Raw genomic sequence first — 18232 nt, 5'->3', positions numbered from 1 at the left:
GAATGGCGAGTGCAGTTGCAACCACATTTAACGGTGTACAAGGCCTGCAATCTCACGCTCCACAATGAAATGGCGACTGTATAGCGGTGGTCTCTTGACCGACGACGAGTACGTTGTGTTCCGTTGACACCCACACATTGGCGTATCCGATACGCCGTATCGCATATTCTTCTCGGATGAGAAGCTCTCCTGAGTAGCTATTCTGGACGTTCAGATTTCGAGAGGTGGGAACACGCAGTGCGTAATGTTGCCTGGGTGTTCTCACTTCCATATCTTTTGAGACGGTACACTCACAGGTCAACACTGCTGTGACGCTCTACTCCTTCCCCACGTGCTTCTTTTCAGGGATGTATTCGTCCCTGACTTCACTTTTATGGCTGATAATCCGCGATTGTGTCGATAACAGCAAGTGGAGGAGCTGTAAACACCCCACCAACAATGTGACCAGCATGGCAGCACGTTGCAGTTTACCATTACACATCCTATTAAGAACCAAGTCCCACCTTTTTAATGTCTAGGGGATCTTCACAAATCATCGCGACTTCAGTGAAATTACTGTCTTTGATTAATAGTGACATTTCTGTTCGTCTCATTGCGAACTTCTTTCGGTTACCTCATGTACCTTACAATACTCTACTGTAGCAGTTCTTTCTATGTATGGTCCGAGTTTAATCGATCTATGTTTCTTGACTGCGGCACATTATGTAAGCGTTACTTTCGTCCTTACGTTTTGCACACCAGTGTAGCTACGAACTGTGATCCCTCGAATTTCACCTCCGTGTTCCTATCGTGACACTGTGAGTCACAATGCCTCTCAAGCAGCATATTCCCCTGCAGCTACTCCAGCTATATAAGCATACTCTTGACGCTTTGGTACTTACTAATTAAACCTTCGACGAGACTCGCTGCTCTTCTTTGTATCTTCTCTAGTTCCCTTATCAGTTCTACCTGTTAGAGGACCCTGGTCGAGAGTCATACTTAAGTATCGGTGGCACGAGGATTTTGTTAGTGACATCCTTTTTTGGGTGGACTACAGCTCCAGAGGTTTCTTGTATTGAATCTCAGTCTTGCGTATGCATTTCCTGTGATTGCTCTCGGGTCATCACTCCACTTTCAGTTGTTCCACACGATAACACCAAATATTTAATACGTGTGACATCTTCCTGAGATTGTTCAGCAGTCACGTAACTGCAAAAGCAACAAAATAACAGAACTTTCCACATATCTACGTGCATTACGTTGCATGTGTTTACGTTCAGAATAAACTGCCAATCCATGAACTGAGCGTCGAGCTTCTTCTGCATTCCGCTACTATTTTGCAACGTTCTCTGGTGTCCACATACAGTCTCATGGCGCTTTTGACGTTATGAACTTAGTCTTCTCTCTCTCTCTCTCTCTCTCTCACACACACACACACAAATACACACACAGACACTCACTTTTCAGGGTTTCTCTCCTAAGAGTCGTCAGGCACATTTTCTCTGGTGTCTCGTCAGATACTTGCAATTTAGTTTTTGCGATATCTAGGCATAGTCAGTCTAAGCAAATAATGCTCATCTCGTGTTTCATGCGACGCCTGATGTCGACGATAAACGTCGGTTTGTTTCCTGTTATAAACAAAATGAATTTAAACCGGAGTTTTTGTGCGCTTTGGGTAGAGCAGTCACAGATTAGTCTAGTGCAATATTCGTTTCGTTGATATGTATTAACACGGACAGTAAAACGCGGGAAATAACCTGGGAGCACTCTATTAACCCGGCAGGTAAATTTCCGCCTTAAAAATCATTTTGCTTGCAACGGGATTCAAACTTCCGCTTTCCGTCGACGTTGAGAGTCGAATGAACGACCTGATGACCGATATTTATTTGGGCTGACTCCAGCTACGTACTGCTAAAGCTAAATCCAAAACATATGTCGTACCGCAAGAGAAAATGCGTTCAAGACTTAGGACAGACACGTTACTTAGGCGATATATAGGGTGTTCCAAAAATACATTCACAAACTCTGCGGACATGTTCCTTGCACCAAACAATAACAGAAGTTCATTAGACATGTTTCTGAAAATCCTTCGTTTTCGAGTTCTTCATGAAAGTTTACATTTAACGGCTTTCCATGTACGACGCAACAACTTCACTTATCTATGTCGTCATGTGTTCATTGAATCCCAGGTGGCCCTGTGTTGTAGACTTATTTACACTCCTCACCCCTCTGTCTTCAAAGTGTCCATTGGGTACATGTACCAGCTGAAAATGCTCATTTCCTACATGGCAGTGTATTCACTTTGGGAGCAGGCAGACATGGGCCGATAGCAGTCGTCCCGCTACAGTGCAGGCTAGATCTCAGCTTCAGTTTAACGTGAGGGCTGGTATTGTAGGTGACTATGTGGTATGGCCAAACGTTTTCCCAGCATGTCTTACAGGTGCTGTCTACAGCAATTTTATTCAGAATATTCCACAACAGCAACTAGAAGAAGTGCCTCTGCGAATAAGAGGACACATGTGGTCTGTGCATGATGGAGCTGCAGCACATTTCAGCCTGTTCGAGATGCACCGACTGGTATCCACCATGACAGATGGATAGGGAGAGGAGGACCAGTTCTGCGATCTGCTCGTTCTCCGACATCAGTCCTTTGGATCATTACGTCTGGGGGTACTTTACACAACTGGTATATGCACCAGCCAGACTACCACAATATAGAAACTGCTCATCGGCATGTCATAGAAACTCGCGTAACCGTTCGAAATCACCAGAGGATGTTTCAAAGGCTACGACATTTCCTGACTATAAAAGTTCATCTATGTTTAGAACTAACTGGAGACACGTCTCGAGCATTTATTGTGGGTTTATGTGTTGATGAGCGCCAATAACCTATAAACTAACACTAATAACTCGAAAAACAAAGGACTTTCGTACATTTGTTTATATAGACTTTTTTCTTGTTTTGGTATGAGGTGTTTTTGAAACACCTTGTATTTATACAATAATGTTTTAGCGCAACAGAGCGAACAACGGCTTGTCAATAAATAATTTGGCATTGTTTCCTATTAACACTTTGTGCTTTTTCTGAGACGCTTCCTGGGAACAGCTACTACAGAAACAGATCTGCCTTGCGTTGTGCTATTGATCAGGGCAAGGTGAGGCAATGCTGCTAAAATATTGAGTAAAAGCAATTGATAAAGAGCTATATAATATGATTTAAATATAGGTTTTCAAAATGTTTAATGTTAAAATCAGCTCTACAGATATCAACCGACGACTACGCGATGGCTATTTGATATCTTACTGACACTTTTGAGATGGAGTACGCAACACAGAATGCTCACTGCGTGTGTGTGTGTGTGTGTGTAACTTGCTGTCATATTTCTGACTTTGGGAAAGGTCGAATCATTAGAACGAGGGACATAGGAGCATCGTGTAAGTAGAGGTCCATCCAGGAAGACTACGAGATGGAAAGGTTATGATTATTCTCCAGGCAACAGGTGAAATCCGGGCAGAGGCTGTAAGCAGAGTGTCACTACTATCCACCAGGAGAAGATTGCTGGAAGCTGGGTTGAGATATAAGAGCTGCTACGCGTTCTTGCTGTTGACATCACTGAACAGATAACAGAGGCTTGCATAGGGTAGAGCCAGCGCCAACGGCGACATTGACTCTTCAAGGTGTTCAGCAATCAGACCCGACTCTGTTCATGGCAGTCCAGTAGACGACGAAGTGTCTTTAACTGGTCACAGGAAGCAGCCATTCTACAGTCCCATGCCTCTCCAACTCCTGGATCATGGCCTAGGGACTATCGGATCTGGCAGGAAGACTCATTTCGTAATTATTGAAGGGGAGCCGAATGGTCACGAATATGGAAAGATGGTGTAAACCATTATCACAGCCTCTACACCCAGAGTTCCATATGGCATATTCTAGTAGGATGATGGGAAATCCCATACTGCAGATCACACCACAAGTGCATTGATGAATGTACGGGTCCTTCACTGTCCTGGCCAGCATTCTGATTTGTTAGCAATAGATCATGTAAGATATGCGAAGGGCAGACGTACGCATTCATACTATCGTCCAGCCAGTAATATTGATGAACAGACACAGGTTGTTTTTCAGAAACGATAACAAGTTCCCCAAGTTGACGTTCCTGAGCTGTTTGCTTCCATATGATAGTGAATGCAAGAGTATATTTATGCACGTGCTGGTCACATCTCATGCTGATTTCAAAGATTGACATCAGTTCTGAATGGAATGAGAGTTCAGTCATTTAATACGCGTTATGTGATTATAACCGGCACAAAGTTTGAAAAATAAAATGGGCTGGTGATTCATGGAGTAACATTTTCTGTTTTTGTCAGTATTTGTATTATTTAGCAAGGGAAAAAGTGTTTTACCCTTTTCCTGTTGAGATCACTACTAGTCAACTGCAGGTTGCCTCGTCCCCTAGCTTGTGGCACTTGCTCAGAGCTCGCTGATTGAACAATAATGATTTATTATTTAATACTTATTAAACGTTTAATGGCAAATTAAACTGTCACCTGTTGTTAGTTATACAGAAAGCGTTCACTAATATTGTTGTTTTAAGGGTTTTATCTTTCTTTCAACGGTTAGAATTTTATTTTATGATTGGAATTTCTGCATTAAGCCATTTTCAAGCATTATATTTTGAAACCTAGATGTATCTTAGGTCTAAAGTAAACCTATATGTAAAAACCTTAGGTCTGAAAATGGCTTAATCGCAAAGTAGAATTCTACATCTGAAAGTAAGGTGGCATCCTTTAAAAAAATTATAGAAACTGTGAAACCATACTGCAAGAAAATAATTCACTAATATTGTGACACAGACATAAAGTGCGATTTTCATAAGCAGATTGTATATGAACGGTACTGCAGGAAATAATATCAGGCAGGAGACGATTCTGCTGAAGAATAAATTAGTTACTGGAATATTACATGTAAAATTTCATCATGGCGTTAACTTACCTTCCCAAAGCTCGAGAGGCCTCCCAGGATTGGTATCCTCCCAGGCTCGTCAACTATGGAGCAGTCTGCCCTAACAAAGAGTCGGAATTACTTCTGGGCCCAGAAGTTACCATCTACACAATGCAGAATAAGAAAAATTATGATTTCACATACACTGGGCATACCGCCTAATGGGAGCACAGCTGTAAAGAAAATTGTTTCTTTTTTTTTTGTTCTCTTCAGCCTCATACTATATAAATCACTAGGTAATCCGTTTAAAAAATTAAAGAAATTAAATACGGGGAAGAGTAAAATACTAAATTACGAACTCAAACAAATTTTTATATACAACTAACGGGCACTAGTGTATATTAGTTGCAGCTTGTCTAAAGGAAGTGTGAAGCAGTTGTGAATTTTGTGAGTAGGCAGACGGCATCTACTACTCTTGCATTGAATGTTTAGCTTACCTGTGGTATGCGCATTGTAAGACCTTCAGTACACACACCATCAGATTATTTGACTTGTCGCTCTAAGTAGGTGAGTGTCAGCAATATGTCTCGTGGTCTTATTGTGGCGTGTTTATCTTGTGACATTAGGTCAAACGATAGAAATGCCACTTGCACACTTAGAGTAGCAGATTGATGGGGACCAACTTTAAACAGAACTTGATTAATTTTCACACACATTTATTAAAATAAGAACAAGCATAGACATTAATTAACTTGGTTCTGGATGCTATTTACAATTGACAATCTGAATTTCTTTGTATTGGTACATTCTCACATATATCTCTGATACTTGCCAAAAGTGTCTACACATTTATCTTCAGGGCTATGAACAGGAATATGGTAATCGTATTAGATGCAGACTGAAGCTTGACTATAGACTGGTACAGACAAATGTAGAACTCGTACAGACTGTTGCAGACAAATGCAGACTGATTAATCGGAGGTCTGTACACTCATTATAATACCTTGTGTGTTCAGGTATCACTGCGCGAGTGTGATCCGCGAGGAGAAAAGGTTCTATGTTAGCAGCAATCTCATTGGCTGCGTTACATATTAATACCGCGGATCGGCGGAAGCAGAATTTGGTCCGTCTCTATGGCAGCGCCATGTCGTAGTGCGGAGACGGACGAGCGCTGCGCCTGCGCTGTTATGCTTAGCGGGGCGCGCTCTAGTGGGAAAGTTGTGTACGTGCTGACTATGCGGAACTATGTACACAACATTACCTAAACCAGCAATTGTGGTTTTCTCTCATTGCTAGTTTTTCCTTATGAAATGGTTGATACCCGATTTTTAAATTTAGTGGCTCATTTATACTCCCGTGCACCCGGATGGTCTTGCTAATGAGGGTCACACGTTGGTAGACGCCGCACCGCATCGAGCCTCGGAGTGGCAGGACAGCACAGCACAGAACAGTCTGCAGTGCTGCCGGAAGTGGCGACGTCGATTTGAGTCAGCATTGGAGGTCGCTCTGGACATGGGCTCACAAGTCGTGGGTAGGCACTGGGGTCTTGAATGGCGTCAGAGTGACTGGACCAAGAAACTGCCACGAATGCAGTTATGCAGTTGGAAGTACTCAACTGAACTGACCGCATCATCTGCAAGGCGGCTTTGGGGTCACTATGAGGAAGCGATTGACAATTTTGTATAGATCACCATGTTTATACGGATTGCTTGCGTAAGAGCAAGCAAAAATATAACAGGGCATAGAGATTGCTCCACTGATCAATTTGAGGCAGGGAAGGTGGGGTCGGAGAAGCCAGCTTAAGAAGATATGGAAGTAAATTTATCTACCGCTTTATCTAGCATTACAGTTTTCCAGCATATTTACAACTAACATGCATACAAGTCTGTATGTACCGTGCTGTTTATTTACATGTACATTGTCTATTTCCTTCAAGGAAACAAGGAGAACGAGCCCGTTTACTAGGAAGTGTGAATGGCCACCTGTACTTGAGGTTCGTGCAAAGACTTCTACCTGAGTTGTTGGACCACGCACCCTGGTCTGTTCGTGGGAGGATGTGGATACAACACGGCGGTGCATCGCCTAACTTCAGTGTGGAAGTCCTCAACCACGTCAATGCTGTTATCTCCTCAGGCCTGCGACGTCACCTGGCATCACTCCCCTCGATTATTTGCTCTGGGGCTATCTAAAGTCACCTGCTTACGAGACCCCAGTGCATACGGAGATGGAATTAGCTGCCAGAATTGTAGCTGCCTGTGATGTGATTCGAGACCACAAGGGTTTATTTGTCAGGGAGCGTCAGACTCTTGTTCGCCGATGTCGTCCTTGCATTGAAGCCTTCAGTTTCAGCACATTTTGTAACATACACTACAAATGGTAAGTTAATTGTGTCAATCATGGTACTTGCTGTTAACTGTAACCAATTTAAATATAAAGTACTCAGTAATGTGATTTTATTCGTATTACCTCCTTAAGCTGGCTTCTCCGACTCCAGGTTCCCTACTTCAAATTGTTCAGTGGACCATCCTCTATGCCCTGTCAAATTTTTGCATGCTCTTACGGAAACACCCCGTACATGTGCCATAATTGTAGTTGGTGCACATTTCCTGTTTTGACCGACCGATATAGAGAGCAGTGTTGTGCGTGTACATTGATGAGGTTGGCTTGGTATTGTTTGTTGTTGGGAAGAAGCACGGCGAGGTTGTGATGAATATCATTGGGCGTTTTTGCACAGTATGGCCATGGTGCTATCTGAATATGCCATTATTGTTTTGAATATGAACACACAGTGAGGCAGTAGCTATGTATTAGGCCGGCAGGGGTGGCCGAGCTGTTCTAGGCGACAGAGTCTGGAACGTCGCGACCGCTACGGTCGCAGGTTCGAATCCTGCCTCGGGCATGGATGTGTATGAAGTCCTTAGGTTACTTAGGTTTAGGTAGGTCTTTGTTATAGGGGACTGATGACCTCAGACGTTAAGTCCCATAGTGCTCAGAGCCATTTTTGAGCTATGTATTAGCGATAAGTCGCTGTACCTGCTGCTTGTTACTGCATTTGCTTGACGTTTTTATAGTACGTTATATATGCTTATACACTGTGTTGTCCTGTCGTCTGTCGAGGATGTGAGGGTGATGGTAATAGTGGACTGTAGATCATTCTAGTGAGGCATTAAACGAATTGGTGTTGTATTTCGTTATCGTCTTGTGAAGTCATTTGTGGGCAGAAGTAAAATGTAATAAGGATGAGTTTCTAGTTTATACTGTTATTGCCTACTCTGGAGATCAGATTATTTTATTACTGAGAGGTCAGTAATTTTTGTGCTTTTTCTTGTTTGTGATTTGATATCTGAAGTTAATTATTGCAAGAGGTTGAGAGCAAGGGTTCGCTGTATTCGTATATGATCTGGTACTGTAAAATTTCTTGTAATGAGAATAAAACAAACACTGATTAAAATCCCACCCCCATCGAAACAACGCTCCCACCACCCAAAATCAATTTAAAAACTAAAAATTTTGAAGTTTTTTCACCTGGTCTTTGTAATTAAAGACCAGCTACTCACGTAGATCGAGAGTGAGCTGTAATTACCGTGCGGCAGCGAAACTCAATAAATATGCTAATGAGTTAATGCAGAACCGATTTAAGTTGAAAAAAAAAAATGATTCAAATTTTGGTCGCCAAGTGAAAATTTGGTGCTGTGAATGGAAGAGGGATGTAAAGAAATGTGGACAGGAAAGGTCAAACTACAAGAAAGGCGTGATATTGGGTTTATTATTAACCACCGCTTACACAATTTGTTCAATATGAGCCCAGTGACGTCGACGAGGCGCTACATCCGTAAGACGACGTCATCAACCTTTGCTCGCAGCAGCTCCGGTGGAATCTGACAAACGTGTTCCTATACACTGGCCTTCAGATCCAGTAGAGACCGAATGCGTCCTTCGTTCTTGTAGACATCCCTTGAACCAAAAGTCACATGGATGCTGATCAGCTGTCTTGCAAGCCACGCGTCTGGAAAACCTCTGGAGATAACACGTTCGTGGAAGGTTGCACTGCACGAGCGACCTGAGGTGTTGTCCCATGTTGCGTAAAAACAGTGATTTCCACACAGCTGCGCTCTTCCAAAACAGGAATCACATGCTGTAGAAGATGGTCTCAATGAAATGTGTACGTGAAGTTACACCTGACAGCCCTCGCCGGTATATTCTCTTCAAAGAAGTACATACTGAGGATAAAGATGCTTCTGAATCTGTGGTGTCACCGCCAGACACCACACTTGCTAGGTGGTAGCCTTTAAATCGGCCGCGGTCCATTAGTACATGTCGGACCCGCGTGTCGCCACTTTCAGTGATAGCAGACCGAGCGCCACCACACGGCAGGTCTAGAGAGACGTACTAGCACTCGCCCCAGTCATACGGACGACGTAGCTAGCGATACACAGACGAAGCCTCGCTCATTTGCAGAGCAGATAGTTAGAATAGCCTTCAGCTAAGTCAATGTCTACGACCTAGCAAGGCGCCATTAGTAACATTGCATTTATCTACAGAGTCTCCCTTGTATAGTCAAGAACGATGTATACAAATGATGGATTAAAGTTAAGTATTCCAGCAGCTATGTACTTTTCTTTGTAGCATTCATTACGTATCCTGTTCCAGACCTATCTCTTGTCTGCGTGAGCTAAACGCGTGCCTTCCGTCTACTTCCGTGGCGTGGCTGTCTTGCTACGCCACGACAGAATCCATATCACACACTCACAAAAGGCGAGTGCAATGGCTCTTTGCGTTCAACATGCTGTTTGGCAGTACCCCGAATCCGGCTGTTTTGTGTATTCACTGTACGTCATACTGCAAAATGTGCCTCATCACTACATAGAATATAGCCTGGCCTCATATCATCGACGTCGATCCGTCCCAGAAACCGAAAACTCAGAACGTTGCTGCGGATCATGCGGTTTCAGTTGCTGCACTGTCTGCATCTTGCACAGGTACCAGTGTAATACAGAATGCAAAACTTCCAGCAGTGTTGACCATGGGATGGACAACTCTCTCGACACTGCACGAGCACTGGCAGTGCGTGCGGTAAGTGCTGCGCGTCTAGTTACAGCAACAGCAGTCTCTTTAATAACTTCCACGCCTTCCTCTACCAGGTGCCAGAACCAATTCTAGAATATCTTCTTTAAATCATTTAATGACATGGTACCTCTCCTCAGATCTGTCAATCGGCGATACTCTCTCAGTGCAGCACTTTAATTGCTGCCAATTCACATAAAATAGTTTCACTAACAGCGAACGACTTTGATAGCCGTACTGTTCGCTCGCGTTGTGACATGTAAAATGACAGCGTTGATGTCATACCTTTATACAAATAATGTACAGTGCCAGATTTTCAGTTGGTGGCAACAATTTTCAGCAGGAAGCGGTATTACACTAACGCATTAGCATATCTACCAAGTTTCGGTGCCATACGATAATTACTGACAACAGTGCACCTCTGTGAATAGACGCACTTCAATTGCAACCACCCGGAATTTGCTGTTTATGAGTTCCAGGCTATGTACCACTGTTAGCTGGAGCGTTTAGTTCATTCAATCAGTACGCAGATACGTACCATCTTAAGTGGTCCTCTTGGCTTGGTTTATCAAAGTGCTGCACACATTCTTTTGGCGAATCATTATACAGGGTGTTACAAAAAGGTACGGCCAAATTTTCAGGAAACATTCCTCACACACAAATAAAGAAAAGATGTTATGTGGACATGTGTCCGGAAACGTTTAATTTCCACGTTAGTGCTCATTTTAGTTTCGTCCACCTACGCTCAATGGAGCACATTATCATGATCTCATTCAGGATACTCTACCTGTGCTGCTAGAACATGTGCCTTTACAAGTACGACACAACATGTGGTTCATGCACGATGGAGCTCCTGCACATTTCAGTTGAAGTGTTCGTACGCTTCTCAACAACAGATTCGGTGTCCGATGGATTGGTAGAGGCGGACCAATTCCGTGGCCTCCACGCTCTCCTGACCTCAACCCTCTTGACTTTCATTTATGGGGGCATTTGAAAGCTCTTGTCTACGCAACCCCGGTACCAAATGTAGAGACTCTTCGTGCTCGTATTGTGGACGGCTGTGATACAATACGCCACACTCCAGGGCTGCATCAGCGCATCAGGGATTCCATGCGACGGAGGGTGGATACATGTATCCTCGCTAACGGAGGACATTTTGAACATTTCCTGTAACAAAGTGTTTGAAGCCACGCTGGTACGTTCCGTTGCTGTGTGTTTCCATTCCATGATTTCTGTGATTTGAAGAAAAGTAATAAAATGAGCTCTAACATGGAAAGTAAGCGTTTCCGGACACATGTCCACATAACATATTTTGTTTCTTTGTGTGTGAGGAATGTTTCCTGAAAGTTTGGCCGTACCTTTCTGTAACACCGTGTATAGCGTATTCACGGACGAAAACTGACAAGAGCGAAACCATGCAATGATAGGAGCAAAAAGATTCCAGTAAATATCGTTACACGAACGAACAGTCAACAAGATGGTTGTGAATGTGTGCTTGCGAGCTGCCATTGACGTTTGAGTGAAATATTGCCCTAGTTATCACAAATTACACCGCCGGAAAAAATTAGTACACTTGGAAAGGCAACATCGATTGTGATCCGATGACGGCATATGCCACCTGGGTGATAGTAGATGTACTGATAATCGTTTCAGCGGCGTCCGTCAAAAGATAGCGTAGTGGCATAGTTACCAGAGTGGCATCTGTGTCTACACTTTAGTAGCGGATGCTCAAACCAGAAGGCTCAGTGTAGTGTAAACGTATGAAGCAAGCTAGCAACCACTAAATAGAGAAGTACTCGTGATTCCTACAGCCAAATGAGGGCGTTTGAAACGGATCAAATTGTAGCTTTCCGAGTGGCGGGAAGGTCCTTTCGGAGAATTGCTACACACGTTGTACGAACTGCCTCTGTTGTGGAACGATGCTGGTATCAGTGGTCACGTGAACATTCTCACACCTGTAGATGGGGTTCCGGACGTCCACGCATCACAGACGCCCTCTAGGAACGTCGGATTGCAAGGATAGCAGTGGCAGATCGCACAGCTACCACGGAACAGATAAGAGGGCTTGTGAGCCCAGACGTGTCAACACGAACTGCTGTGAACCGGTTATTGGCAGTGTGACTACGGGCACACGCAGCTCCAGCCCGTCCTCCACACACGCCACAACGTCGACGTGTCACGGCTCGACTCGTGCCGACATAGGATCCCCTGGAAGGTGGACTGGCACGCCGTGGGCTTCAGCAGTAAAAGCAGATTCTGCCTGTGCGAAGGCACTTAGGATGTACATCTACATCTACATCTACATTGATACTCCGCAAGCCACCCAACGGTGTGTTGCGGAGGGCACTTTACGTGCCACTGTCATTACCTCCCTTTCCTGTTCCAGTCGCGTATGGTTCGCGGGAAGAACGACTGTCTGAAAGCCTCCGTGCGCGCTCTAATCTCTTTAATTTTACATTCGTGATCTCCTCGGGAAGTATAAGTAGGGGGAAGCAATATATTCGATACCTCATCCAGAAACGCACCCTCTCGAAACCTGGCGAGCAAGCTACACCGCGATGCAGAGCGCCTCTCTTGCAGAGTCTGCCACTTGAGTTTATTAAACATCTCCGTAACGCTATCACCCTTACCAAATAACCCAGTGACGAAACGCGCCGCTCTTCTTTGGATCTTCTCTATCTCCTCCGTCAACCCGACCTGGTACGGATCCCACACTGATGAGCAATACTCAAGTATAGGTCGAACGAGTGTTTTGTAAGCCACCTCCTTTGTTGATGGACTACATTTTCTAAGCACTCTCCCAATGAATCTCAACCTGGTACCCGCCTTACCAACAATTAGTTTTGTATGATCATTCCACTTCAAATCGTTCCGTACGCATACTCCCAGATATTTTACAGAAGTAACTGTTACCAGTGTTTGTTCCGCTATCATATAATCATACAATAAAGGATCCTTCTTTCTATGTATTCGCAATACATTACATTTGTCTATGTTAAGGGTCAGTTGCCACTCCCTGCACCAAGTGCCTATCCGCTGCAGATCTTCCTGTATTTCGCTACAATTTTCTAATGCAGCAACTTCTCTGTATACTACAGCATCATCCGCGAAAAGCCGCATGGAACTTCCGACACTATCTACTAAGTCATTTATATATATTGTGAAAAGCAATGGTCCCATAACACTCCCCTGTGGGACGCCAGAGGTTAGTTTAACGTCTGTAGACGTCTCTCCATTGATAACAACATGCTGTGTTCTGTTTGCTAAAAACTCTTCAATCCAGCCACACAGCTGGTCTGATATTCCGTAGGCTCTTACTTTGTTTATCAGGCGACAGTGCGGAACTGTATCGAACGCCTTCCGGAAGTCAAGAACAATAGCATCTACCTGGGAGCCTGTATCTAATATTTTCTGGGTCTCATGAACAAATAAGGCGAGTTGGGTCTCACACTATCGCTGTTTCCGGAATCCATGTTGATTCCTACAGAGTAGATTCTGGGTTTCCAGAAATGACATGATACGCGAGCAAAAAACATGTTCTAAAATTCTACAAGAGATCGACGTAAGAGATATAGGTCTATAGTTTTGCGCATCTGCTCGACGACCCTTCTTGAAGACTGGGACTATCTGTGCTCTTTTTCAATCATTTGGAACCCTCCGTTCCTCTAGAGACTTGCGGTACACGGCTGTTAGAAGGGGGGCAAGTTCTTTCGCGTACTCTGTGTAGAATCGAATTGGTATCCCGTCAGGTCCAGTGGACTTTCCTCTATTGAGTGATTCCAGTTGCTTTTCTATTCCTTGGACACTTATTTCGATGTCAGCCATTTTTTCGTTTGTGCGAGGATTTAGAGAAGGAACTGCAGTGCGGTGTAAATGTATCGAGCGCCGGCTCGCAGAGCGCATTCGTCCAAAACACACCAGACCCACTCAGATAGCCTTATGGTCTGGGGTGCGATATGCTACCACTCTCGTTCACCTTTGGTGTTTCCGGAAGGGACGCTAGCCAGCGCTCGGTATGTGCCCAATGTTGTCAGACCCGCTCTTTTGCCGTTCTTGCAACAGGAAGGTGATGTGTTGTTCCAACAGGATAATGCCGTCCCATGGACACTGCCCGAGAGACTCTACGTGTTTTACAAGACGTGCGGCAACTTGCCTGACCAGCGCGGCAACTTGCCTCCAGTCCAGCCCGTTTGGGGTATGATGGGACGAGGAGTGACTATTTCCTCTCGTCAACCTACAATTCTTACGGAACTACTTGAACAGAACGAACAGGCATGGGATAATGTATTCCAATACAGCATTCGCTATCTGTATGATCTATTGGATGCTCTATTCGGCGCCTGCGTTGCCGCCCATGGAGGCTACACCACGTACTAATGTGTGTGTTTCAGCAGGGGACAATATGTGGTAGCCCAGAACCACCTGTGCTACTGTTCTGCAAATGTAATCGTTTCATGTACTCCATATGCACTGTTGCAACAACAAATTACGACTGAATTGGCAACTTCTAAAAGGGTGTACTATTTTTTTCGGGTAGTGTGTGTGAGCTGCTCTATTAAGGTGTCGAGTAATATGGCTCAGATTTCATTCTTGGCCTACCTTCATAAGAAATGGAGTACTTCTGCAGTACCTTAGAATTTGCAGTCTGTCATAATACGCTCATACCTGTTGAAGCAGGTGTTCTATGTGACTTCCTCGGTTTTGGACGCAACACTGTACCTGTCTCGGCAATGAGTTATGGATTCTTTGAACCAACCCCGCATTATTCATAAATCTTGACAGGACTGTAGAATACACTGATCCAGTACTTCAGCCTTATCGACGGGAGTTCTGCATACGTAACTCCTTTTACTGCATACAGAAAAATTCAGGGAATCGGGATCAGCTGATCTTGGACGCTAAGGTACAGGCCCTGCTCGACCCAGCCGCCTTGGATTATATCGGCATGTTTGGTGAAGTCTAACGTCAGTAACAAAACGTGCTGGTGCCCTATGATACACATACAACATTCCCAAACCAAGCATCGTGAGTGAAATATGACCCGTGTTAGATGACAACCTAATCGGAAAGTTTGAATGTGAAGTAAATCTGCGCTAACCAGGACAATATTTCCAGTGAAGTCAACGGCGGCTGATAACCATACATTCGCAATTGTCACTCAAACGGATAGTTTGTGGAACCATGGTTACCGGATCGTTGTTGGTTCTCTTGTTGTTTGCTTTCACTCTGATCCGTGTCGCGAATAGACTATTGCACCAGGCTTTCGCGTGCGCTTATCTTTGCCTAGAGGAGGTTCACGGCGGCTCCTAAGAGTTCCCCGGCGAGCTCTCTCTCTCGTGGACACTCCACCACACGTGGTGTCTAGTTGGGAACCTCGTGGGGTGCACGGAGCACCTGCGGTCCGGAGTTGGCAGCTGTGATTTCGGCCCTGGCGTTTGGGCCGCGTTCCGCCGTAGTAAGTGATATCAGACGAAGAGGGGCCTTCATCACTGAGGCCTGAGGACTGGCACTGCAAACAGCAGTTTGTGCCACAATGCTCCACGTGCCACCACGGGACCGCAAGCTGCATGTTTGTCTCTCCTGTAATACATAATGAGGAGCATGAAGTTGTTGCGTTTAGCAGTGCAGCAGCGCTATTGTAATTGCAAATACGACACTTTTTACCAGCCGAGTGTCTTGCAAGGCGCGCTAACTTGCGTAATGCTCTTTGACTGGACGGACCTCTGAGAGAAGCCGACGCTCGCTAATTATCATCTCGCTATTTAAATCATTTCATTTGTTTGACAAGGTTCAGCCTCCCATGCTAAAACTTCCTTCTAGGTCCGCGATTGCTGTTTATTGCATTGGTCCTTTGTGAGACAAGTGGATAAGGACATAAAATCTTACGTTCAGTACATTTTGCATTTGTAGACAGCGTAAAGTTTTGGTGAGTCTTTTAACGCTCCTCATTTGTTCTTCAGGACCATCCTTATGGAGTTGCCCCAGCCTGGTCTCTCTGAGTATTAATGGCATTGTTTATTTAACACCGGTATCGTCGGTCTTGCTAAATTGTATTACCTTATTGTAGCTGTCTGTTGTATCACCTATTATAAGGAATTTTATTACTTGTCTTTTCTTATATTATGAAATAGAGTGGTATTGAAGGAAAGGGTAATTCCTAAATTTAGCTCCCGGAGTGTGAGATTCAGCTATTTGTTCCCACGCTATATTGCGCGTGTTAATTGTGTTGTGTTTGTAATTTTAGGTTTTTATACGTTTTTAGAAACAGTTAATTCGGACTACTTGGCTGCGTTATTGTGGAATGTCACGACTTCTACCACCTGGTGCGAACCGCCTGCAACACCATTACAGGTGCTGCATACATAGAAGCTTCACCTTCCAATTTCTGATTACAGTTGTTGTAAGTGTCTTTTCTTAAAACATTCTTTAATTTGTTGTAAATATGACTGGATATACCCAGTTAAGGTTCGGTTGGGTATTACTGTGAGTTTTTGTACATTATATCAAGCCCTACTAAAAGCTTTTAAGGGTTGTTTGATTTTATTTATGTAATTTTACCCAGAAAAGCTCACAGATGTAAAGAATACTTGGTAAATTTCATCATACGTAAATCTTTGACTTTCAATGCTCTTAATTTAGCAATTGTTAACTAAATCTCTTTGTTTTGGGGGCCATCCGTTTAAGTTTGCTGATTTATGTGGAACCTTGTAATCTTAATAAATTTTCAACTCAAATGTGGATTAACGACAGATATTCAATCCCGATTCGCCCAGGCCTAGCTTTTCTTCTTTACAGAGAAGTATTCAGATGTCTCTCACCCATGTCAGTTTTCACTGTTAATTGTGAATCCCACAGGGTGAACCCGACTCCAGTGACCAAATGTGAAAGGTTGTTCAGGGATATTTCCTGAGTGTATTGGTATTCAGGACCCATGGTCAGCGCTGCATCATTACAGGGCAGTAATATAATTATGATTTATATGGTTCCGCAACAGTGGGACTACAGTATACAAGGAATGCACAGCACAAAACATGGGGTAATGGAACACAAGATCAGATGGGTGAATGACATAACTAATGACGAAGTATTGGATCAAACTACGTAAAAAAGAAATTTACGGTACAGCTTGACTAAAAGATACACATCCTATGGTGTAAAGGGGTCGTCAGTTTGGTAACAGAAGGAAGTGTAGAGGTAAAAATCATAGAGGGACATAAAGGACTGAATAAAGTTTAAATGTATGTAGGTTGCAGTAGTTAAACAGATATGAAAACGCTTGAAGAGCACAGACTAGCGTAAAGTGCAGCATCAATCGAGCCTTCAGACTGAGTTCCCCAACAACAACCATGCCGCAACTCGTAGACAGTTTTGTCACATAGTTGACGTGATTGCACGAACAGCTCAGCATATCGTCGCTGCGCTGCCATTCCACTGGATTCAGTGAACTTATTCACGAAGTACATTTCATCCTGCTGCTCTTCCATGGAATTAAGTGAACCCATACATAAGGCGCATATTGGGAAATTCTTCATTAATAAAACCATCCATAACGCTGTGTAAATCTTTGATGATGTACAAGCTACGCTGCCAGAAAAACAAACCCATGTTAGATCCGAGCAGGACCAAATGAAAGCTTGAAGGTCAGCACTAAAGTGGGTATTACTGTTGTCAACAGCAAGTACTCCAGATGAATGGAACAAGTTTATATCCAAACAAGACACTCAGTGCATACAGTTGAGATTTGCAATGTTGTGGAGATGCAAAAATAAAAAAGGCTCAGAAATTAAATGAAATCCAACTACTGCATAACGAACCACCAGACATGTCAGATCTCTTGAACCAAAGTCTCAGAAAATATCGCTGAACAAGTTTCAGATTTTTTAAAATTTTGGATGTCTGAAGGAACAGACGTTTCTAACGATCACCAGCTGTGTTAAATATTACGAAACTTATTCACAGATTGGAAATTCATTTGATGTCAGCTGTGCTAGGTATAGATATGATCTATTAGTGACACATGAAAATTTTTGTTGGACCAGGAGTGAGTTCGAATCCTGGTCTGACACGAATTTTCTTGTGTCACTAATAGATTATCTCTATACCTATCAAGGCGATGTCAAATGGATTCATACACTGTGAATAAGTTTCGCAATCTCTTGAAACTTCGTCTATCGACTTTGAGTTCACCATGTACAGAAGTTGGTTTGAGCTTGTTATTTACTTTTGTAGACAACAAGCTCTCGACGA

The 18232-nt window shown here is 43.7% G+C and overlaps 1 protein-coding gene across 1 annotated transcript in view; it reads right to left on the bottom strand.

Annotated features, from left to right (window-relative positions):
• The window catches only part of LOC124805402 (dipeptidase 1-like), a 224904-nt gene that overhangs the window by 52695 nt on the left and 153977 nt on the right, over window positions 1-18232 (bottom strand). Inside the window, exon 5 of the mRNA XM_047265964.1 lies at window positions 4973-5042. Coding sequence (XP_047121920.1) covers window positions 4973-5042 — 70 coding nt within the window. The remainder of the gene's footprint in view (window positions 1-4972; window positions 5043-18232) is intronic.

This window comes from Schistocerca piceifrons, chromosome 7 (genome assembly GCF_021461385.2).
Source record: "Schistocerca piceifrons isolate TAMUIC-IGC-003096 chromosome 7, iqSchPice1.1, whole genome shotgun sequence".
Lineage (NCBI taxonomy): Eukaryota > Metazoa > Arthropoda > Insecta > Orthoptera > Acrididae > Schistocerca > Schistocerca piceifrons.
This window is presented reverse-complemented; position numbering and strand designations above follow the sequence as displayed.